Genomic DNA, 26,472 nt, shown 5'->3' with positions numbered 1-26,472 from the left:
GGGGTGACGTAGGGGGCATGTTTTTGTTTATCTGTAAAATATATTAAAATTGCTTTCATAACGTTTCAAAAAAAGAACTCAGTACAAATGGAGCAAGACAGCTTTGTAAGGTTTTTGTATGAAAATTTAACAGCATCTCATGATGATGTAATTTCTAGTTAGCCTGATGCATATTTTAACTCCCTAAAATCCCAGTCTTAGTACATCGTAAGGCTTGTTATTTATTAACTACAACTTACAGAACTACAATCCAAATTGCCACATGAGTTATTCTTAAGTTATAGAAGTGTTCAATAAATGTTTAGTCCTGGCCATTTAAAAATACTGATAATATATCTGCAGACATAATTTTATATTAATTTAAAAAAGTACTTTATACTTCTTCTTCTTCTTCTTCTTCTTCTTTCGGCTGCTCCCTTTAGGGGTCGCCACAGCGGATCATCTGCCTCCATCTTGCCCTATCCACTCCTCCTCTACTTTTACACCAACCATCTTCATGTCCACCCTCACTACGTCCATAAACCTTCTCTGAGGTCTACCTCTTCTCCTTCTACCCGGCAACTCCATCTCCAACATTCTTTGCCCAATATATCCACTATTCCTCCTCAACACATGTCCAAACCATCTCAACCTGGCCCCTCTGGCTTTATCTCCAAACTGCTCCACCTTCACTGTCCCTCTGATCTGCTCATTTCTAATCTTGTTCATCCTTGTCACTCCCAACGAAAATCTCAGCATCTTCATCTCCGCCACCTCCAGCTCAGCCTCCTGTCTTTTAGACAGATCCACAGTCTCCAAACCATACATCATAGCAGGACACACTACTGTCTTGTAAACCTTCCCTTTCACTCTTGCTGCTATCCTTCTGTCACACATCAGCCTTGACACCTTGACGTCTCCACCCACTCCATCCTGCCTGCACCCTCTTCTTCACCTCTTTTCTACACTGTCCATTGCTCTGAATGGTTGACCCAAGATATTTGAATTCATCCACCTTTACGACCTCTACTCCTTGCATCTTCAAAAAAAAAACTTAATACTTCATTATTTTTAATTAATTATGGCTGTTATGATTGTTTAGGATTGTAAGTTGTCATCTTAAGTAATTAGGTAATCTATCTTTCTATCTATTTATTGATCTATCGATCTATCAGTCTATCGATCTATCGATCGATCCATCCATCCATCTTAATGATACAACCTACAAAGACATGCAGTCATATGCTTTCTGCTTTGTTTGAGAACAGTTTGGGGAATGCCCTTTCCTATTCCAGCATGACATGACTGCTGTAAAAACGAATTATTTGGACTTTGAAAAGTCTCATTATTCGAAGCCTAAATAGCCAATTTTTAAAGTGTGTGCACAAAGCAAGGTTCACGAAGACATAGGCAGATGAGTGTGGTGTGAAGGTGTATCAGGCCTTCTCGTCCAACATCAGTGCCTGACCTCACAAATGGACACAAATTCCTACAGACACACTCTAAAATCCTGTAGAAAGTCTTCCGAGAAGAGTGGGGGCTGTTATAGCTGCAAAAGCAGGCGCCAGCTCCATATTGTTGAACATGGTTTTGGATTGGGATGTCATACAAGCTCATATAGGTGATGATCAGGTATCCAAATACTTCTGGCCATATAGTGTATCAAAATTAGACAGCAACCCCAATGAAAACGTAGTCAACAATATGAGTAATTTTCTTAAATAAATTACATGGTTTTGAGTACAGGGGAGTTTCTTCTTACTTTCATGGCTGCCTCTTTTAGGAATACATTTGTAAAATTATATATTTTGTTGTTTTTCTAAGCAAAAACAAGGTAACACATTCCCTACAGGGAACAAACTTAAATACTGCATTTTTCTGCTTATCTTAGTGCACATTTTCCATTTATTTGTTGTTGAGTTTAACACACTAGAGAAAGAAAAAACAACATGTGGCATATTTTTTTTCCCACATGATAAATATAGTAAAACAACTGTAATTGTGCATTAGAAGTCCTTGTAGAAAGCATGTTAACATATTTTCACCAAGATCAACAAAGTATTTTAACCTTGGCACCTGAACTTTAGCATATGACTGTATGATGAAATTTTCTTGAATTGAACATTGACATTTATATCAGTGTGTGATATCACAAAAATTTGAATGTGCACTGCAGCACCCCTACTATGTATGATTGTGCAGAATAGCCTGGTGCTTTACTTTTTTGGGTAACACGACTGCATCTGTAGCTCGTGCCGCCTTCATTTAACCTCCACTGCATTGGGTTGGGATGCTCGCTGCTCCCTGTTAAGATCTAATAGCTGCTCGGCACAAGCCGGCTCCTTTTATCTGTCAGAAGCGTTTACTGTGTTTCCCTCTTCTCGCCAACCTGCCCGAGTTCTCTTTATGTAGTCATCTCCGCTCTCTGCTCCTGCCCCATGGCCATTTGTTGGCGATTCCTAACCGCCAGCCTCTCCTCTCTTGACACAGACGGTGTGAATGTGGATGTTGGAATCGGCCCAGTCGCTTTGTTCTGCCTCCTGTTTGTTCTAGCCGGCGCTGGGCTCGTGTTATAAATATCTTTATGTTTACTCCATGGCAACACTCCACGCTGCGCTGAGTGAGGGATATTGGGCAGTAGGCTAGGCTAAAAATGCTTTAACCCTTACAAGTCGCACTTATCAGCAGCAATATCAAAAGCATGTTCTCCCTCGTAGCTCCAGAGAAGTTTTGACATAAGTGCGGATTCTAACCTTTGTGTTTTCAAGTGGAAGAGGAGGGATTTTTTTTATCATCTGAGTTAGACATGAAATGAATGTTGTGTGCAGTGCTATTTTGCAAAGAAAATGAGTGCTTTTTGTTTTTGCAATGTATTTGACATCAGAATAAACAGGTAAAAGCAAGACGTGTAGACTCATTTGTCAATACAGAATGTAAATTGAATTTAAATGAAGTTCATCATGTATTTAAAAACTTTATGCATGCATTATGCAGTTCTTCATGATACCTGATATGCCACACTATTTTTTTCTGACATCTAATATGTTGAAACAGGGCAAAAACAGTTGATTTGTACCACATTTAAAAAATACCACCAAAATCTTTCTTTTTTAAATTTTTCTTTACTTTACCAATTAAGATTAAGTGACCCTTATTAATCCCACAATGGGGAAATTTCACCTCCGTATTTAACCCATCTGTGAAGTGAAACACCACATACACTCTAGTGAGCACACACATACACTAAGGGCCAGTGAGCACACTTGCCCGGAGCGGTGGGCAGCCCAATCCGCAGCGCCCGGGAGCATTTGGGGGTTAAGTGTCTTGCTCAAGGACACCTCAGTCATGTGCTGTCGGTTCTGGGGATAGAACCGGCGACCTTCCGGTCACAAGGCTTGTTCCCTAACCTCCAGCTCATGACAGCCCCCAGTCTGTTTAATGAAACATGCAGTTGGTCAGCGTTATGGTCAGTACAGGTGTTATCCACAATATGCTCAGAAAAGCTTATTGTCATGTAACATAATTTATCACACTAATGAGAAATATTGTCATATTGCCCAGCCTTACTTTAAATAATAAGTCGACAGTTTAAAATGTAGATTCTTGTTCTGTTAACTTGCTAAACAAAGTTCATTTAGCTTTCTAACTAATACTGACTACTACTAACTAACACTAACACTAAGTTAAAACCTAATTTTTTTACAGTGTGTAATGATCTAATTACAGTAAAATAGTGTGGCAAAGCCACAGCAATAGTTGTAGACTGTTGGGCATGCTTCACATATACTAACAAATGGTTACTCATATAACTTGCTTTACTTTGCTTAATATAAGAACAATTTATAAAACAGCATGTTGCATTTGTTTACCTTTGACAACTTTCTGGCTAGTGATTGGGCAGTCATTTCAAACCTGAAGATCCACCAGAAAATGCAATTGTGGCATCCGATTGACCATTAATTGTAAAATTCATGTTTGATGTTCCCTGCGATGGACATGCGACCTGTCCAGGGTGTATCCGGCCTTCCGCCCGAAGACTGCTGGGATAGGCTCCAGCACCCCCCTGCTGTTAAGGTGCATCTGGGGTGTGCTGACCTGTTAACAAGGGTGTTTAATTGAAAAGAAAGATATTCTGCATCACTCATCACAGAAGTAATACACGTCAAACAGGTCTAAAACTTAGCCATTATCCTGCTAGCAGGCATACTGTATTTTGAATATCAGTGACTCCACATACATAATCAAAACCTGCACATGGATTGCAGATCATAAATAGATGATAAAGTACTTACTATCTCTGCGTTTGCAGAAGTTGTTGCTTTCTGCATGGCTTCCTGGTCTGTCACTTTGGAGCTGGAGTGATTGCAAGAAGTCTGTGAGTGTTCTTCATTCTCACATGCCCAACAGCAGAATTTCTGTGCAGGAAAAGGTCCAGTGGTTGTTCATAGCTCGGTGAAGGCTGCATGTCAGTGACTCTTCTGAGTCTAATATGATGGCTTTAAGCCCCACTCATGCAGAATCTGTTCTCTCTATCAGTAGTCACTAACCCTAGACCTGGATATCTACCTTGCTGTGGAATCTAGTACCACAATCTGCCACACCTTCTCTAGCTAATAAACTTCTTCAGATGCTCTAGACTGGTTGATTCAGAAGCATTAGTGATATGTAAGTGGAGGGGTAGCAGTAAGGTACATCTCCAGAGTGTTGGTGAGCACTACTTACATCATCTCTACTCGATCACACCTGATTCTACTCTTGAGGTTGCTTAATCAGGTGTGTGAAGGCAGGAAAAACCTAAATAGTTCCTAAATGGTTCTTGGATTGGATGTATATATGTATGTATATTTTGTGGCATCCAAAGAGTGGAGTGGTGCACCTTTATTACCCAGAGTTCAGGCCTCAGGATTTTGAGTGTATATAGTATATAATGTATATAGATAGATAAATAGATAAATGTGTGTATATATATATACAGATATATATAATTGTATATATATATCTATATATATTGTATACATATATAATTTGTGATTTTCTGACCACATGATATTGTGTTTGCAATTTAAATACAATTTAAATTGATCTCCAGACCTTTTTTCAGCACATCTGTTCTTTCAAATGCTCTGCATTATTACGTAAAATTTCCCCACTTATAACTAAAGACTATGTTGAATCATATAGGATATAATTAACATTGCAGCTCTAGCGATTTGAAAATTGCGCTCTTTGAAATCATGATTTTGATTTAAGCTTAATTAATCATCCCAAAACAGTCAGAATTTATTGTTACATGACTATTTTTAAACCTCTCTTTATGCCTTAGAATGAATTGAATCCTCAAACAATACAAATGACATCATTTTTCATGATTTGCATCATTTCAGTTGTTAGTTTTGGGAGTTATAACTCAGTAATTGCTGGTAGGGGTGTAACATTGCACTGCAGCTTTGGTATTGTGATGTAAAAGTGCAGTGATGTGCATCATAGAGATCTGACAATGAATAGTAGAGAATGAACAGTCTATTTATTACGTTTCTAATGTAGCTATGTTGTTTGCAAACAAAAAAGTTGACAAATGAAACGATCATTGCCAATCAACAACTCACTCCCCCTGCCTTGCAGCTCTAGTGTCATTATAGTAATTTGTGCAACAACATTGTTGTCATTATTTTTTAATCACTCAGGTATCATGAATCGAATCATGGAATGAGTGTACTGTTACAACCTTAATTACAATGAAATGCTGTGAGGATAATATTGATACAAAGTGAACAGAAATCTCTAATATTCTATATGGCTGCTCATTATATGAGAGCCTAGATTTAGACTCAAAGGCCCTGTATTTTATCTGTAAGCTTCTCTGTTCAGAGCAGAGCAGTGAGAAGGGAAATGGTCGATTTGTTAACCTCTTTGTAAGATGACATCTTCAATAATCACACAAAGCGCTACCAGAGTGCTATTAGCATTTTAAAACTCAAGATTTGTACCCAGCATAAATAGCTGACTGAAATCTGTCATTAATATGAATCAACCTGTCATCTGAAACACATCCTAATCAATCACCTCATGTATGTGTCATGAACAGCAAACCAACCAACAGAACAAGCCTTTTTCATAAAGATATTTTGCTTTGAACAGCTCTCAGCTGTTCATTACAGCAAGTGAAAGGCAGGAAAGAGTTGGATGTTTGTGCACTGTTTACTGACGTTGCTGGCATGTTGTGCTGAGTGGCGCATGTGCAGAGAAAGTGAAAGCATCAGTCCTGATCTTAGCATTCTCATTAAAGTCGCACACATAATCACATAAAAAAATAATACTGAGTAGCTGAACATCTCTTGAAAACTACTTCATCTGTCGTTTTAATTGTTGCTGCTGCAAACATGTGGACTCATGAGCTCCTTCTGGTGTAGGTTTCTGCCAGCTTGCTTGCTAGTAGCTTTCCATGTTGGAGAAACTTTAAAATTCCATAACATGTAGACATTTCTTTATAGAAGAGGAAGAGCCTTGCAGTAGGTAAAGCTAGCATTACAGTGCATAGCAGAGAGAAATAATAGGGAGCTTCTTTCTCTCTCTCTCTCTCTCTCTCTCTCTCTCTCTCTCTCTCTCTATCTCTCATACACAGAAAAAAATAACAATGTCAGAAATAAAACAATGGGAACTTCCATTTCCTTACATATCCAGAGATCCAGAGCAAACAATCGAAAGGGCAAATCAAAAACCAGATTCAGAGAAAACGGGAAAAACAAGAAATAGAAGTGAATACAATCGATAGAACGGTGAGTAGAAACAATACCTTGCGACTAACTACAGCTAAAGCCTGGGGTTATAAGCTGAACTGATAGTCATGTGATTATAACAACAGGTGTAACACATTAGAATTCGAGTGATCTCAAACTCTGATAGGAGCGTGTCTGGGAACCAGAAGTCAGCTGATCTCCCAGTGCATTCAGGGAGATGAACTCTGTGTGTGTTTTGGGAAGCGATAAGGTCATGAGATCTTCCAGATGATCCTGGGAGATCGAGTCTGTTGCTCCATTCGTGGCACCTCTCTAGTTCTCTGTTAGTTTCTCGACACAGCGATGGTCGTTTTTTTAAGCCCTTAAATGGCCAGGCCCCACAGTTTTATTACATGCTGCCATAACCTAAAAATAGCTCAGCAAGGTTGCATTGAAGTCTCTGTAGTTGCTGAATCATAAGTATGTAAAAAGCCTGGGCTTTTCATGGGTTAAGATTACTTCTCAATCATCAGCATTCATTAACCTGTCACCCAGGCTTAATTTGCACTCGTTATATTTCTCCACTCATTTATTCTAGTTTTTGTTTTCATTTTGTCAGCTATTTGTCATTGTAACAGTATGGAAATTGAAGTGTGGACCCTTAGTTTCTAAGGGCTTAATAAACCATAGCCAGGCCATTGCTTCTTTGTATCAGACCTGAGGAGGCCTAGCAGGCTGGCCTTCTCATTTCACCCACTAGCACAAGCTCCTGTGTCATTTGCTAGCAGAGACAGCTTTATGGTCTCAACCTGTGTTTGGACAGCAAACTGCCTAATGCGAATCTTATTTGGTATTTTATGAGCTTTAGCCTGTAGCTGATGTCAGAAGTTGAGTTAGCTAGCTAGCGCACTATGGTGAGCTCTGTAGACTGTTTGCTTAGTAAACAGCATAAATAAACCTGTGAAAAAGAGTGTCTCTCTCCCTCTCTCCCTCTCTCACTCTCTCTTTCACTCTCTCCCTCACAGTCTGCTGAGGGATGTGAGCTGCTGGAGGTTGTGCAGTATGCTGTGTAAATTTTTGGTGCAGTGCAGCAGGCAGTATTGTAACGCCGCCTCTCGCAGTGTGCATGTTTGCCTTTTTTGCAGCGCTCCTCAGGAGCCGTGGACCACTTCCAGACAGTTTTGTAAAAAAAAAAACAAAAAAAAAACCTGAATTAATCCATGAGTTTCCTATTCATCCATCATCATTGGCACCCCCCTAGTGCTTTGTAGCCTTCCTTTTTTACTCGGACACTTAGATAGCTTTGTCAACATTTTATGCTGACCTTTGGGAAGTTCTTTTTTTCTCTCCATTATTGGCTACTCACCTTATGAGTCTGCATTTCTGCTTGCAAGTGAAGCACGTTAATAATGCAGTAAGATCCCAGGATACTTTTTTGTTGATAATGATAGCATTGCGCATAATTGCCACAGCACTTGTAATTGTGGGTTTATGCTTAATTGCTATTATTTCGGAGGGCTGTCGCTGTTTACTTTCCTGTTCCTAAGAGTAATTGTATATGTTTGTGAATCATGTTGTTGATGAAATAGGAGAGGGAAAGTGTGGGGGGGGGGGCAGAATGAAAGAGGGATCTAGAAAGAAAGAGAGGCTCATAGTGTAAACATTCTTAACCTCTTATATCTCTAAGATTGTTTTGCTAGATGATTTTAATATAATAACCCAGTTACACGATCTGTTACATTGTTACTTCCATCATGAAGTTTGATTTGCATTTTGTATTCACAGGTTTGAGTCTGCATTTCTGACTTGTTGAATTTTGCTTTAATGTGAACAAATGGTAAACATACAGCAAGAGTGTATACAGGATGTTTTTTAACAACCAACACTCTATGCGCACTTTTCATCAAATTAAAATCTTAATAAATAAGTTTCTGTCTAATGTCAGGTGGGGCCTGATCAGTCTTTTTTGTGAAAAATTTGGTGTCAGATTTTAAAGGGCTAAAATTTGGATAACCTACTTTTTTTTTATAGAAATGATAAACACATCTGATGTGTGATTTATATTATCATTCAGGTGTATTCTTCTCTACAAGGGTAGTTTTTGACACTGTGTACCCTGCATCGCTTTTATCTACTCATACTCACTAACTGTATATATGGAAATGTGGAGAGCTGTACATATTGTTATATATAAATATATATATATATATATATATATATATATATATAATCCACTGGACACTATAAAGCACTTCCACTGGAGAGCAGTGGAGATGTGTTCTCTGGAGTGACAAATCACTTTTCTCTATCTGGCAATCCGATGGACGAGTCTAGGTTTGGCGGTTGCCAGGAGAATGGTACTTGTCTGACTGCACTGTGTCAGGTGTAAAGTTTGGTGGAGGGGGGATTATGGTGAGGAGTTGTTTTTAGTTGTGCTTGGCCCGTTAGTTCCAGTAAAAGGAACTCTTAATGCTTCAGCAGACAAAGAGATTTTGGACAATTTCACGCTCCCAGCTTTGTGGGAACAGTTTGGGAATGGCCCCTTCCTATTCCAACAAGATTGTGCACCAGTGCACAAAACACAAGTCCATAAAGACATGGATGAGTGAGTTTGGTGTGGAAGAGCTTGACCCCTCTCTGTGTGGAGTTTGCATGTTCTCCCCCTGTCTGCTTGGGTTTCCTCCCACAGTCCAAAGACATGTAGTCAGGCCAATTGGACATGTTACATTGGCCCTAGGTGTGAGTGTGTGAGTGACTGTGTATGTCTGACCTGACCTGTCCAGGGTGTATCCTGCCTTCTGCCCAATGACCGCTGGGATAGGCTCCAGCACCCCCCGTGACCCTGAGGGAGAAGTGGCTTAGAAAATGTGTGTGTTTGTGTGTGTGTATGTATATCTATCTATCTATCTATATATATATATATATATATATATATATATATATATATATATATATATATATATATATATATATATATATATATATATATAAAGTGAGTATATAAAAGGCAAGTGAGTATTTTGACCATATTATCATTTTTAGGCATATTTTCTCCAAGCTGGACTCCAAGCTGGATAAACTTGAATGCTTAATGGATTTAAGCATAGCAGGTGATGTGTATCTGTGTAATGAGGGAGGGTGTGGCCTAAGGAGGTCAACACCCTATATCAAGGTGTGCATAATTATTAGGCAGCTTTTTTATTTAGGCAAAATGGGCTAAAAAAAGAGATTGAACTGACTCTGAAAAGTTAAAAATTACCAAAGGCCCCTCAGAGGGATGCAGAACTCTTGAAGTTGCTAAGATATTGGGGCGTGATCACAGAACCATCAAAAGTTTTGTTGCAAATAGTCAACAGGGTCGCAAGAAACGTGCTGAGAAAAAAGACGCAAATTAACTGCCAAGGATTTGAGAAGAATCAAGTGTGAAGCTACCAGGAACCCATTATCTTCCAGTTCTGTATTCCAGAACTGCAACCTAGCTGGAGTATCAAGAAGTACAAGATGTTCAGCGCTCAGAAACAAGGCCAAGGTATGGAAGGCTGAAACCCGACCACCACTGAACAAGACACATAAGCTGAAGTGTCTAGACTGGTCCAAGAAGAATCTGAAGACAGATTTTATGGACTGATTAAATGAGAGTGACTCTTGACGTACCAGATGGATGGGCCCGTGGCTGGATCAGTAACGGGCACAGAGCTCCACTTCGAGTCAGACGCCAGCAAGGTGGAGGTGGGGTACTGGTATGGGTTGGTATTATTAAAGATGAGGTGGTTGGACCTTTTCGGGTTGAAGATGGGCTCAAAATCAACTCCCAAGCCTACTGACAGTTTTTAGAAGACTCTTTAAGCAGTGGTACAGGAAGAATCTGTATCTTTCAAAAATTCAATGATTTTTATGCAGGACAATGCTCCATCAAATGCATCCAAGTACTCCTCTGCATGGCTCGCCAGTAAAGGCATTAAAGATGAAAAACTTATGACGCGGCCCCCTTCCTCACCTGACCTGAACCCAATTGAGAACTTGTGGGCAATTCTTAAACGGGAGATGTACAGTGAAGGAAAACGGTACAACTCTCTGAACAGGGTCTGGGAGGCTGTGGTTGCTGCTACACAAAAAGTTGATCGTCAACAGATCAAGAAACTGACAGACTCCATGAATGGAAGGCTTAGTAATGTTACTGAAAAGAAGGGTGACTATATTAGTAACTAATTTTTTTTTTATTTCTCAGAAATGTTCATTGGAAAGCTTTGAGTTGTTTGTTTATAATTCTCACTTGAACAGATGAACAGTGTGATGGGAAAATGTGTGTTTTTCATTTAGCTGCGTAATAATTCTGCACCATTATAGTTGCCCAATAAATGTGCACATATAGATATTCTCCTAAGAAAGCCAAAACTTCACTTTATTTTTCTTAAACATTCATGTTTGAGGTTTATTAACATTTTGGATTAGGCGAGAGCACTGTAGTTGGTCGTTAATAAAAATAATCTTCCAAAATAAGACTTGCCTAATAATTGTGCACACAGTGTATATTAGTGTGTTATTGGAAATGTTTTAAAACCATGCGTTGTCAATACTGATATATCAGTCCGTTGATAATGTAAAGGCCTGTAGACAGGTTGCAGTTCTAAACAGGAGAGCAAATATTCTGATATTAGATTCAAGAAAAACAACTCTGCTCTGTCAGTGAGAGATGTCAGGATAAAGCCTTATCCAAAGAAACAGCACACTTTAGTCTACATACAGTACTCACTGCTGTCACTGTGAATAATGCTCTTTTGCTGTATATGTAGCCTCTTTTTTTCTGCCAGCACTGCTGTACATCAGTTCTATAGTCCTGTTTCAGCACATGGCATTTTGTGACTATAGCTGCTGGTCAAAGACCAGGTTTGTGTAGGCCTGCGACAACAAAACCAGCAACAATAGAATGTGTGCTTAAGCACTTGACATTTCAGGGAGGCTATCATTATCCAGTAGCGTACTGGCGCTTGCCGAAGGGCACCGGCGCTGCAGTAAGAGGTGGGCTTTTCAAGAGGCCGTGAAGAGCTTCTAAAAGGTGGCCAGCCTCTAAGAGCTGGTAGTCCCGTGCCAGTCCTGTGGTGGAGGTTAGCAGGGAGTGTCCATGCCAAAGGTTGGACAATGGAACACTCTGGCTTCGTAAAGATTGTAGAGCGGCGTATACGCACCGCAATCAAAAACACTAACACAGAGGGTAAGTGTGGATTGCTGTGATAAACACTGTTGAGTGTTCCTTTAGGTTAACAACACTGCAGTTTATACAACGTGGGTGATCATTTTAAATAGTTTTTTATTTGACTGTTATTACAAGTGGCAATAATGACTACCTGTTATTAAGTAGTTAATAAGGTCACACTCGGCCCCTTGTTTCTCCCGTTTTGTATTGTATTGTATTGTTTCTACCCATATTTTTTGTTCGTCATTTGAAAACACACATTGCTTTTAATATTGTATGCAAATTCATGATGAATGGACCAATAGAAAAGGTCCAAAGTTACTTGGAATAACACCTTTTTTCACTTATGTTCATATTTTGTTCTTACATGGTTTATCCCATTAGTGCTGATGTGTTCAGATATACCCCATTTGTGTTTACGTAGAAGAGGAGATACATTTTTTATGGAATTGAAAGTTATTGCTGTCACTATAGTCTTGTTTTTTTGGAAAGAAATAAGTTGATACAATTGGAAATTGATTGTAGAGGTAATATACTTATGTAACTAACTATGTTAACAATTGTGAAACAGTAGCAAAATGACAGTTATAACTTTAGACTTTAAAATGTTTACACACTAATTATAATTAAAGTTGGGATTAGATTTAGGTTTTGGGCTTAGATTAAGGTCAAATTTAGAGTGAGTATTATTAGGGAAAAGTTTAATTTCCTAAATCAGTGGTTTTCAACCCCAGTGGGTCATGGTGGTATGGCTGTTATAGTCAGTTTGGTGAAATGGACATTTCACCAAAAGTTTAAGTTCTCAATGCAAGTCAAAGTAAAACATTTCTCTTTAATTTCATTTGATGGTATGGACTTTATTCATCATGGATAAATGACTATATACTGAAAAATGAAAGATTTTGTGTTGTGTTGTGTTGATTTTGTTGTGTGGCCATACAGTCAAGTGAAATTTCATGGGCTACACTGATTATTTTGTTTGATATTTGCTGGCATTTGAAACCATCTGCCCAGTTTGGGAAGCCCTGTTATGGAAGTTTAGTTGATTGTGGATAAAGATGTCAAGATTGGCTCCTCCGACTCCTCCATGTGCTTTTCTGTTTACTTTCTGGTCGTCCATGTGCCCCTTTGTTTTGATTCTAAGATCTCCTGGCCCCTTGTTTCGCTACTCCGCCCCTGATTGCACCTATTCCCCACCTGTCCTTCGTCATCCCTTTTATATAAAACCCCCGTTTGCCCTGGTCTGTGTTGGATTTTGTTTGATGTGCTGTCTGTATGTTTGATGTATAATCTTTATTCCTTTGTTTGGTGTTCATTCTTCCAGCCCCTGTTGTGGTTTTCCTGCGTCTCGTTCATTATGTCTAACTCTGGATTTCTTCATCTTGGCTCACTGACCTTGGACTGTTCTGACCACGACCCTGGATTTGCCCAGAATAAATCTTGCTTTTCCCAACATGTGTGTCTGCCTCATCGCTCCATGTTACAAAAGACATGGCGAGCATCTACAATTATTTATAGCATTTATAACTTTTATTTTATAAATTTTGTTTCAAACGCTACTTCTACATGGTACATAGTAGCACAGGGAAGCAGTAGGAAGCTTTGAAGTGGAGCCCTAGAGAGTCTTTGGACCTCTTAAATGATCTGATGAAGCCTTATTGGGGGTTAAGTGGAACTGAAGCTGCTCTCTGAGACGTATGGGTTGGCAGAGTATGGATGCTGAATATCATTGACCATGGTAGATGTGCTGATATCTGCAGAAACGTTAGATTAGAGTGGCACAGGTCTCCTTTCCCCTTCACTCTCACGCTGCCGTGCTGTAAACACGCCATGTATCAAAGGCCGGATCAGCCGCAGTCATGCATAACTCCAGTTTGATTCTCTGCGAATGGTGCCAGACAGATAAAAGTAATCGCTGCATTGCAGATGACAAAAAACCTGAAGGTCACTCTTTTTGTGCCGTGTTTGTGTTGAAGTCTCTTTTTCATTGCCATTGGAGAGGGAAGGATTTGATTATGCATGCACTGCGTCCAGGGTGGGCTTTTTTTTTTTTACCCCTCCCGGCTGTTTGTCCTGAGCGTGAGATGATGCAGTGGAGGGGGAGTCATAATTAAGGGGACTGAGAGAGAGATAGAGAGAGGAGAGTGAGAGGGGTATGGGCCCAGGTGCTGCAGGGCCGCATGGCTGCCAGCTCTCTGGACAGACGCACACACACACTGATGCTATGAGAGGTCAGTTTAGGGCTTTGGCTTCCTTCTCCTCTGCTTAGGGCTCAAGTCACTTTCTCTGACCTCCCTTCGCTTTACCCCTTCACACATATGCAGTACTGCTCAAAAGTCAGAGACCCCGCTTCATTTATTTAATTTCCGAACAACATAGCCGTTAACTGTAAGTTATTCATTTTTCAGGACATATTTATGATACAATCAGATATAAGATTCACTTGAAGGAAGGAAGAAAAAAACAGTTTCCAAAAACTGGAGATATATAAGATATGATGGATTGAGAACTTCATTGGTCTGAAACTTGGTTCCTAACTGAGAGTTTATTTAATATTTTGTTAGTCTGGGTGAACATCTTAATTACAACAAAAAAACTGCATAATATTCTCAGTGATATGCCCCAAAGCTTTATACTTTGCCCACTTTTATATTTTGTATATACTGCTGCTGAGATAATGAAGAAGCATGAAGTCTAATTATATTTATACTCATATTTATTCAGATAATGCACAGCTGTACATATCTAGTGGTTGGCTAGTGTAGTGGTTAATACCTTTGCCTTCTACGCTGTAGACTGGGGTTCAATCCCCGACCAGGGCAAGGACCCTACACTATACCAATAAGGGTCCTTGGGCAAGACTCCTAACACCACCTTGGCCTACCTGTGTAAAATGATCAAATTGTACGTCGCTCTGGATAAGAGCGTCAGCAAAATGCCATAAATGTAAATATCTAAATGATGTCACTGCTCTTTGCTAGCTGGTAATTGTTAGGTGGGTGAACAGAATTTGATGTATAGCGGTAAGTAACCCATAACTAAGAAAAGGAACTAGATAAAAAAAAAACAAGAAAAGAAACTGGTACTCTCAGAACAACACCCAGTGGTGGTCACCCCAGCGTCTAGACCTAAACATCACTGGACGTGTTTGAGATTACATGAGAAACAGAAAAATTCAACCAGCTTCTAAGACTGAACTTAGAATATCTCTGCAGATTTCTTTAAGAAACTCAAAGCAAGCTTCCCGAAGAGAATGAAAGTTGTAATAAAGGCATGGATATAATAAAACTGAGGTGCGGATACAATAAAACTGAAAAAAATTACATTATATTTAGCTGTCTCTTGGTACTCTTCTGTTAAATATTTGTTTTCTACTTTTTTTTTCCTGGTGCTGAAAAACGAACAACTTTTTGACAGGTTGACATTTAATTTTTCCTGGAAATTAAATAAACGAAGGGCAGTCTTTGCCTTTTGCACTTTACAGTACACTCGCACATACACAGACACGTGACCTGGACGTGGAGCATAGTGGGATAAGTAGGAGATGGTAGCCCATGCTGAAGGCTGTTGGGCTGAAGGTGTCAGCAGCATGTGATGGGAGTTCAGAGGCCTAGCTGTCACTCAGCAGGACCCCTACAACTTCAGATAGGAGACCACACACCACGCCATGACACAATCAGTGCCTGAGATTTCTATCTGACTCACATGGCCAAGGGTGTACTCAGAGAGTGAGGGAGAGAGAGAGAGAGAGAGAGACCGAGACAGGGGGTGGCGTTATATACTATAGAATAAAAACAGTCTTGATCTTAATCTTTCCTCTGTGGGTATTCTCCAGTGAAATGTATGTTAGTATTATGAACTGATATGAAGATTTTTTTGTCAATGGCAATTTTCAAGAGCTAAATGTTCCGTTATCAGTGCATCCCTAAATAAAACAGTGCTTTACTGTTTGAAATGACTGCCAGTTCTCAACTGTGAAATTTCTCAAGCTCAAAAAACATATGAATAACCATAAAGTAAGGCCCATGTTTAACCTTTATGTGGTGTTCATGTATTTGTTACTCAGTGGGCCTGCTGGACCCACCGGATTACTGTTTTTTAAAATCAGTACAGCCATAACAATTTACGTAAAAATACCAGATATCACAAGCGATCAGTGTCAGGTTCTCCTTAAGCAGCTGTCGCCATTCAGCAGCCTGTCCATGATATCCACCCTCTCTCTCTCACACACACACACACACACACACACACACACACACACACACACACACACACACATACAAACACATACACAGATACACACACAAGCGGCAGGCCATGTACGGGGAGACACGGCACCTCCATACTTTTACTCCCCGCGGGTTCACCTGAACACCACATGTGTAATACAAATGTGTAGGGGCTGTACAGTGTGAAGTCATTAAAAATGTGTTATTTTATACACTGATAAGGCATAACATTATGACCACTTCCTATGCTCGTTGTCCATTTTATCAGCTCCACTTATTATAGGTGCACTTTGTAGTTCTACAATAACAGACTGTAGTCCATCTGTTTTCTTTGCATACTTTTAGCCCCGTTTTAGAATAGTCCACCAAGAGTCCACCACAGGACGTTGTTGGCTGGATATTTTTGGTTGGTGGACTATTCTCAGTCCAGCAGTGACACTGAGGTGTTTAAAAACTCCAATAGCACTGCTGCGTCTGATCCACTCAGACCAGCTCAACAAACACTAACACACCACCACCACATCAGTGTTACTGCAGTGCTGAGAATGATCCACCACTCAAATCGTACCTGCTTTGTGAGGGTCCATGGGGGTCCTGACCACTGAAGAATAGGGTAAAAGGTGGCTAACAAAGTATGCAGAGAAACAGATGAACTACAGTCTGTAATTGTAGAACTACAAAGTGCACCTATATATAAGTGGAGCTGATGAAATGGACAATGTGCGTAGAAACAAGGTCATAATGTTATGCCTGTATGTTCTTCACAGAAAATGAGTAAAGGCCAAGGAATTTGAAGTTGAAATAGTAATAAATGGCATAATGTTTTCTTTTGGTAAACACTAAAAACGGGCCCCACAGACCCCAACACCACACAAGGGTTAAAACATAACCTTAAAGTTGAAATCGTAATGCATCTTCTACCTGTACTGTGATGCACTGTGCATTATTCAGTGAAACATGGCATCAGGGAGGGTCTCTAGCTAGCTGAGCATTTTCACTCAATAACTCGGGGGTGGTGAGAGGTGGGAGTCAGGGGAATGTAGTACTGTTGGTTAATATTCGTTTTCCTCACCTGCTGATGCACAGTGCATAATCTAAAATTATAAGACATTTTAGAGACAAGCACAAATGTAGAGAAAAAAAATCATCCCATGTAAATTATATAATGTATTATTTCACAACAACCAATAATTATATGACAACAAACAGGAACTAACAAGGTAAAAAGGTGCATGTTCATGTCGTTTTCAGTTGTGCTCTAACAGAACTCAAATGCTCAAATTAACAAACACTCCCTGCAAATGAAATCTTTTTCTACACAAACATATTTTTGTTCTAAATTTGTGGTATAATACAATATTGTCATTATGACAATCTCTGTCAGTGACAGTAAATCTGTGGAACCTTAATACGAGTCATAAGCTTTTTGCATGATGTTATTTGACGTTTCAAAACTTATATTACAGTGTCACCTGTTGGTTCTGGTGCTTAGTAAGTAGTAGTGGTTATAGTTGCTAGCTAATAAGCATGGATAAGAGTGCATTTATGCTGACCAGAAAGTAAAAAAGTTAAAAGTTTTGCCACACATTTAGTAATAAAAAAAATGCTTGTGTGTTTTTGTTTGTGTTTATGTGTGTTTCCACCCAAGGTCGGGACGCACGTTAAAAAGGCCTCTTGAGTATGATTTGGACACTTTTTGCGGTGCAATTGTCGATTGACAGTGTGATAGACATAAGACAGGTCATGACTACACCTCCTCCATCTATCTCTGTGTTGATGTGTGAAAAGCCATCTTAATAATGGCCATCTAAATATAGTCAGCTCCTCCATAGCTGGCATAGCAACCGAGTTGGGTTCAGCTGATAGGAAAAGCTGAACTTCAGAACTGCCTTTTGAAATCCTTTTCAATAGAGTGATCTTGACTCACATCTACTTTGCTTTATTTATTTATTTGAGCCTCATGTGAAAAGATAGGAAATAATGGCCACATGCACTGTTTTTCTTCAGGAGCATCAGTATGATGGTGATGCTGTGAAAGCGACCTTGGAGAGAAGTTGGGAAGAGTGCGATTTTTGCGCATTATGAAAGAATTCCTTTATGAATGGATGCTCATCACCTGCGTCAGTGAGTGCAGTTTTCGTGGCCCCGTTGCTCCATTGACGAGGTTTGTGTAGTGAGCTCTCACTGAGCCCGAATAGCTCCAATGCAATTAGCAGATGCAAGATTTATATCAGCGGAGCAAGGGCGCAGCTCGGATATCATAATTATCATCCACTTCACGGGAGCGTTTCAGGACAGTGCCACCAATACACCTTCCTGAAGTTGATGATGAAAACCACTAAGAACCAGACTGAGCCAACGTAATAGGGCTGCGTGTAAAATAAGTGAGTACAAATTAACCGCTTGAACTGTGGGCTTGTTATTTCACTCTTAATCTTAAGATTTATTATCCAGTAATTATTTGGCAAGTACTATGAAACTAATATATAAGATATAGTTGTTTTAAGAGTAAGGGATTGAAATGTAGGCCCTTAGGATAAGAGGATAAGATAAGGGTTAATAAATAGGCTTATTATTAAGTTGTTAATGTTACTGGTACTGTTCTTTGCTGTTGTTGATCATTTTCTAGAAGTTTGAGAACTTGGTTGGTCTCTCTGGAACTGTGTTAAACTTATTCTTTACATATCTACCTGGAAGACAGTATTTTAGGTGAGCATTAGTAAATGCTTTAGCTATTCTAGGTGAGCATGTAAGCATTGAGCCACCGTTTATAGAATGCTTGATAAACCATGCTCTAAGTCCTACACTTATCCAGTGCTGGCCTTCTTTGTATTCTGTACATGAAACTCGCAGCGTGATCACCATTGATATGGAATATAGTATTAATAAATATTCATCAGATAGTATTAATGAATGTTTACTATAAACACTCATCAAATTTACCACTGATTTAAGAAACAAATTCCTTTCATGTCGGGGTCAAACACTTCACTGGGTGAAGTCGTGGGCTGGAGGTTAGGGAACCAGCTTTGTGACCAGAAGGTCGCCGGTTCGATCCCTTCAGCTGACAGTAAGTGACTGAAGTGCTCTCAAGGCACCTAACCCCCAACTGCTCCCCTGGTGCTGTGGATAGGGCTGCTCACTGCCCCCTTGTGTGTGTGTTCACTAGTATGCATGTATGTGGGTGTTTCCCTGCATGGATGGGTTAAATGCGGAGGTCTAATTCCTCTATGTGCAAGCACGGTTGGCTAGTGGTTCTGAATTAAATACTTTTATTCTATAATTTTAGATAATTTTAGAATTATCTTGTTTTATTTGCTATTTATTTATTATTATTTATATTATATTTATTATATATTATTATTAAATGAATAATATTTTTATCATTGCTTTGACTTGTTTTAACCCTGCACTGTAAAACACATTTTAAAGTAAAAAATGCACCTAATAAGATTTTAGTCTATCTAGTCTACAGATACAGATAAGAGATAAGAGAGAGAAATTGAAGTGAGGGCCACACCTGGACCCCCTTTCACTGTAGCCATAAAATGCAATTTCCACCTGTTTTTGGGGTTCTTCAGTTGACAGCAGGGTGTTCTCACCACTCCCTTTTCACCTCTCATTGCTCACTAGCAGCCCAACACAGGCAAAATATTTCACACTCAGACTGACAACAGAGTCCTACAGTTATTGATAGGAAATATTTAATGTGATTGCATTAATGAACAATTTCTATTTGATTTTCAAAAGGAGGTTAAACCAAAAGAAGGTAGAAGGATATGTTGATTAGGTTATTCAGAACAAGTAGTGGAACAGTGTTCTTCACTTTGTTCTTCACTTCCTTTGCCATGGCACGAGCATTAGTATATTTGGGCAAAAGGGAACCTTTACTCCCCCTTATATTTACGCCAGGCTCTTTTCTAGCCATGTGTCTCTCACATTGTCACTCACTCACTCACTCACTCACTCACTCACTCACTCACTCACTCACTCACTCACTCACTCACTCACTCACTCACTCACTCACAGTATACTCCTTCCCTCACTCGCCCCCTTTGATCTAATTATTATAGCCTTTTTCTCCCATAATGTCGACATGTCAGTTTCAGCCAGTGCTACACATTTCTCAAACGCCTGTGTATTTATCATAGAGAGGTAGTGATCTATAGTAGGTGTAGAGATGCAGGGAGATGAGAGCTGCACGTCTCTTCTGGCTCCTCCAGGTAACCTGTGGTGGGTGTTAGGGTTACAGGAGCTGCTGAAGTCAAAGAGAAACAAGACCATAACAGCTGAGAGATACTGCTTTAGTAACACACACTGGAAGTCATATGAAGTAGGCCTGTTGTTCTGATTCGGCCTGTTAAACTTTATTTAGAGGAAAATGTCCAGACATCATTCCTGAACCATGTGTCTGATGCTTCGATCCAGGATTGTGGAGTCAGATGTGTGTGATAATAATGTGAATAAATAAATCAGTCATTGAACTTAAGCAGTGTGCTGGTTATACCTGTTTTACAGAAGCGTAAGTGAAAGAGTAGCACTGGTCTTGTCCTTGCTCTCTGAGCAATGTGCAGAGTTTACCTTTAAAGCTAAAGTTTACCTTTAAGAGTTATTGTTGTCTACAGTTAGGCGTGTGCAAAAAAATATTTATGTGAATTAATCGACTAATGATTAATCAGCTTAAATGTGGTAAATCTGAAAACCTATAACAATTAAGTATTTTGCAAACATCTGACAAACCGAGACCCTTTTGACTGAGCTAAAGTAATAAGCAAAGCAAAAAAGTGATATAATAATAAATATTATTAATATATATATAATTAATATATTGTGCTGTTTACTGCCATTAAAATAGACACAGCTTTCACACAAGTTGCTCTGCTTTATTGTCCAGCTGTTGTCGGCCACAGCTACACCATACACAAGAAAGGTTTTTCTTTTTTCTAACAACTCATTTCTGACCCAGCTCAAGGGTAAAGTTATGTATTGGTGCATAGGCATTTTAATGCCTTGAAATGTATCAAACACAATTTTTTCTTAGCAGTCAGGCCTACTTTTGTCTAATGATGTGGAATCAAATTTGTGTGACAATTAATATGTGAATGAATCCTGAATGTGTGCACTTACATAATGAACTCAGAGCTGTATAATATGGCTAAATGTAATATCACTATATTTAAAGAAGTTTACATTTTCAGCAGTATAAAAGAAAGAATTGAGGAAGTTGCTTCACATTCGAAGGATGTTACCATTCTGTAGCTCAGGTTCAATCTCTATTCTGATAGCAAGGTTAATGGGGTCTATAGAGAAAATAGGGTGATGGCCTCTTCTGACCCCAGCACCTCGTCAGGCTGCAAGCTCAGCTTTCTCAGCTCAGGCCGACCCAACCTGCCCGGCTTCGGTCAGTCGCATAGCTGTAAGGCTGTTGGTCTGAGATGTGAGTGCGGTGATAGTGTGCGTGTGTTGTCAAGTTGTCACAGGTTGAGGTTCATCCCCAGATCTGGCGCAGCTCCCCATCATTATATAATCTCTCTGTGAAATTGGTGCCGCTTAATCCTGCATCTCCCACAGAGCCTTTAGAGGAATCTCTGTGCTTTTAGTCCGAACATTTGAATACATTTAATAACTTCTGACCTTTGCTGTCTCATCTATGGCAGAGCGCTGTCTTAAATCGAGCAGCAGCAGCGGCAGTTAATGAGACATCACAGCAGCCTGGCAGGGGGTCCGTTTCTCTGACAGGGAAAGGTGTTGCAGTGGAGAAAACAAAAACATTCCTCACCTCTCGCTCTTGTCTAAAGTTTCTCAAGGTCTCTGTCGCCCACGAAAGGGGTTACAGACTGTTATAAGCTGAGTAATTATCATCTTTGACATGCTCTCAAGCAGACGTTTAGCCTGTTGCTCTGACTCTGTTTCCCGTTGGACTGAAGTCGCACAGGGGCCGCTGGTTCCCAAAGCAGCTGCTCCGAGTGTCAAACTTGCTCAATAGTGACAGCTAAAGACAGAATGTGATGAGTGTAGGGCTATCACTATCCATTATACGAGTTACAAAGTTTCCATTAAATGGTACCAGTTTTTGACGAGAAGTCCAGCAAATTAAAACCTTAACACATTGGTGGGAAAAAAAATCTTATGCAAAACGCAGTATTGGCAAAACATGCCTGCGTGGTTTTGTGGTTAACAGTTTTTACACTCTCAGAAAAAAAGGTATGACACTGTCACTGGGGCAGTACCCTTCTTGTCACTGGAGTGGTAGTCAGGGAACATAACTGAACCATAATCCACTGTAATCATATTTTCTAAGTTGTAGTGACTCCACACACCCCGTGTCTTTTTATTAAATGGTTCTGTTTTAAAACATTAGTTTATAAAATGATACAAATATCTACTTTTCCACTAGGAAAAACTTACGTAAGGTACACAGTTGGACCTTAAATTCACTGTTGCACCTTTGAGGGTACACTTACATTGTTTGTACCTTGATGAACGAATCATGTGCCTGCATGGTACCTTTATTTTTAACAGTGTAGGGGTGCAGTGAAATGGGAACTGTGGACTGATAGTTTTCATGTACTTTCATGAAATATAGAAATTGGAACTACATCCACATGGATCAGTATAACGGAAGTGTGACGCTTATCTGTACACGGTTACAAATAAGCGTGACATGATCTTGAAATTTAAGCTGATGATTAATTGCCATTTAATAATTTAATAATGGCAATTACCAGTTGAATTGTATTTTCATGCTCATTGTATGCAACCATCAATCAAAGATCAGGCCCACAAATGGCACAATCCTATTAGGCCTGTAAATGTAAATATTTTATTATTATTAGCGCTATACAAAATGCGCTGCACTACAGTCCCCGTAATTATAGTATAGTCTTTACTAGTAATGTGTAGTAGCTAGCTAACATAAAAAAGAATATCTGACCTTGCTTTTTTTATCTCCTCCTTTGTTTGTTGCGTTCATATGGCATCCAAATTGGAGTAATGTTTTTTTTCCTAAACAGGCTATAAAAACTGCTAAATATTTTTAAATGGGTTGAAATATCCCTATGTTTATTGCATGTTAAAACATGATCATTAAACATAATCTAACTTGTCTGTGCTGTTCTTGCATAGGGCACAGTGTACATTTTTGCAAAATTGTAGCATTACTAACATATAGCTGGAATTTTACCTAGTTATCTGGAAACGGAATCTTTCCACACATCAAAACTCACACAAAATTATCCCACACTTTAAAAATAAAGGTACCTAAATGGTTCTTGGAAATGCGCTTTTAGGAAAGTACTTGAATTGGTATAGAGTCGTTACAAAATGCTTCTCCAGACTTATACATCACTTTTTACAAAGAAATATCCATTAAATTACTAAACTGTGTTGGACCAAAGGTGTTTTTCCAATGGTATCACTCCAAAGAAGCCTTTTACACTCCTTTATTTTTAAACGTTATCTGGGCACTGTTCAGTAATTGAGTAATTGGATGATTATTTTGATAATTTATCGAGTAATCCACGGCTTTAATAAAGGGCCAAATAATAAAAAATGGATTTAACAGAATGAAAAGACACCATGCCTTTTAAATATTCTAAAACACATCACTCGATGAACTAGGATGATTTTAAAAGGATCTTATAAAAAAGACATTAGAACTGCATATACATAAGTGTGTCAGTCAGGCTCTAACGTTTCTAACTGTAAGATAGATCAGAAGCAGAATTTACAATATGCGTTACAACTAATCACTGCAAATTCATTGAGAAATGAAGTTTTAATCATGTAGGTGAGTTTATTTGAGTGATCGTGACAGTTCTAGATGAGTGTGGAGAGGGAGGAGGAGGAGACGAGCACTTTTGCATGTGGCTCTGGTGATGCTGTTCACTACTGGCTTGTCACATTCCGTATCAGGAGTGATAGCTCAACCCGTTTGCAAGTTAGTCACTCTTATGTAATGGTGCGTTCGCCTTATAAATCATAACCTCTGAGTCAATGCCACAGAGCACCTTCAGTTTGAATTACAGCCTCTTCCAGGTCCTGATAGTAGAGTGCTGTCTATCACACACCAACCATCAATAAAAAATGACATGCTACTAGGGAGCAGTGCTGTGTGCTGGTAATGGTGTCACACACCAGTGTTGAGTTTTGAATTTTAGTAGTTTTAATAGCAGAAGCTTTATCTGCAATTAAGGTTAATTGCTGAGCATTTCAGATGATTTTGAACAGTTCAAAATACAAAAGCAAACTTAAATGAATATTCGTTTTTCTCTCTGGAAATGCAAAGAATGTTCTGAAGAACACTGATAATTCTGTGGTGTAATGCAGAGAAAACAGAACAAAACCTTCCAATCAAAGCAAATTAAAGTTAATTTTGGCATGTAGTACTCAAGAAGTATAGGTTCAGCTTTATTGATGCAAATGTTAATATCATCTGATATCATGACATTATGATGTATTTGGAAATTTTGCATGCCAGCACTGCAAAGAAAACCAAAATCATTAATTAAGAAGCAAAATCATTACACAGTAATATTGATAAACACAGCTTATTGTTACCAACTAACCCCTTAAAATCTCAGGCTTATTATTCAGTAACTGCAGGGACTTGTAATTAATTGTAAAGTGATTGAGCTATTCTTAGGTCATAGAAGTGTGTAATAAAACGTTGGGCCCATCAATGAGTCCTGGCCATTTAAGGGGTTTGGAACAGTTTGGAAACTGATATCAATAATAAAAACCAAAATCATTCAAAGGCTGGCTTCACATGGTGAAGATTTCACGCACCTTGTTGCATGCAACGTCTGTGCAACTTCATATTTTTCATTCTTTGTGTGGTATAAGTTTCCACAATTAACACATATATAAGAGCTGTGATGACAGAACAGATCAAATCACCTCATACACAGTGCCAGAGAGACATACATACATTGCGGCACAAACTATTAGAAGCCTAAAGAGTGCTTCTTTGCACTGGGATTGAATCCTGCTCTCCCACATGAGACGTAAATGGCCAATTACAAAACACACATGTGCAGTTTAAATATTTCTCCATTCTGAATGTCCATCACACATTGGGATTGTTTTCACACTCAGTATTGTGTTTTAAGTGTTGAAGGCAGCAGTGGCTACTGTCAAAACAAGCATTTATTTGTTTTGGTAGCCTTTATAGAAAAGGCTGTTGGTATTGCTGACTGTTTCTCAGCCTCTGAGCACACAGATAATATGCTGATATAAGCAGCTTTTTGTATTTCTTTTCTTTTTTATTTTGCACAACGTAAATGGTACATTTGTAACTTTGTATTTTGCTATTTCTATGAAGTAGAGGATAGTTAGATTTCTGTTAATATATCAACATCAGTCAGAAGCACTATTTTAATAGTAATTTATCACTTCTCATGTCTTCAATCTGATGTTCAGCAGTTTTAATGAAGATGGCATTTTATGTCCATATCTTACAGCCCTAGATGACAGTTACATGAAAAAAAAGGGTGCACGCAGCAAGCTTAGTTACTCTACTCGCCAGTCAAATTAGCAGCTCATTTATTTGATACACTGTATTGTTCTCATTATATAAAGTGTTCTGTGAAGTGAAATTTACATATTTGCAGCATTTTCCTCAGCTGTCACTTCAGTTCTTCTATGCCTATATATTGGTCTTTTATTTATATATCTAGGATCATTTACTATATGTTTGAGTTTTTATTGGTTTTGTGTATGTTAAGTGTTTGAAAATTAATGATTAAGTAGCCATTATGGCTGCACTTGATGTCTCACTCATTCTGTCCTAGAAACACAAGAGCACTTGTCACTCTCCTCTTCTTTAATCATTTTCATTCTTTGGATGCCAAATAAATCTGAGCTCTGTATAATATTAGGGAGCATCAAGAGAGGACTAAGTGAATCTAGCAAATCCAGGTAACAGCAGGATATTGAAGAATAAACAGTGGCACAAGCGGCTATTTAAACAGCTGTTAGTGTTAGCTGGCTGGTTGATGTAGCTTGTTAATGCAGCTGATTACAGAAACATCAGCTTTGAGAAACTCTGGAAACTGACAGAGCGAAAGACTATTACCTAAAATCTGTCCAGAGCCTTACATTACTCTCAAAGCTGTTTATCATCAGTAACACATTTATAATAATTAATATTCAGAAACCCTCATAGGAACAGATCATTTAATATCTTCCCGGTGTTCCCAAAATAATTGAAACATTGAATAAAACATACAAAAACATATAAACGCATGCAAAAATATTGGTGTCTAGATTATAATATGTAAATCTACATTGTATTCCAGTCATTTACAATCATTATTTTATTTAAAGTAACAAAGATTGTTATGACAATAGATTC

The 26,472-nt window shown here is 38.9% G+C and overlaps 1 protein-coding gene across 2 annotated transcripts in view; it reads left to right on the top strand.

The window, feature by feature from the left end:
- Nucleotides 1–26,472, top strand: part of fgf14 (fibroblast growth factor 14) — a 260,260-nt gene that overhangs the window by 26,285 nt on the left and 207,503 nt on the right. Inside the window, exon 1 of one of the 2 annotated variants that reach the window (XM_017720926.2) lies at nucleotides 11,792–11,907. The exons of the other annotated variant lie outside the window; for it this stretch is intronic. Coding sequence (XP_017576415.2) covers nucleotides 11,835–11,907 — 73 coding nt within the window. The 5' untranslated portion in view covers nucleotides 11,792–11,834. Of the gene's footprint in view, nucleotides 1–11,791; nucleotides 11,908–26,472 lie in introns of those variants that run through there. 2 annotated transcript variants of the gene reach the window in all.

The sequence above is a fragment of the Pygocentrus nattereri genome, chromosome 6, assembly GCF_015220715.1.
Source record: "Pygocentrus nattereri isolate fPygNat1 chromosome 6, fPygNat1.pri, whole genome shotgun sequence".
Taxonomy (NCBI): Eukaryota; Metazoa; Chordata; class Actinopteri; order Characiformes; family Serrasalmidae; genus Pygocentrus; species Pygocentrus nattereri.
This window is presented reverse-complemented; position numbering and strand designations above follow the sequence as displayed.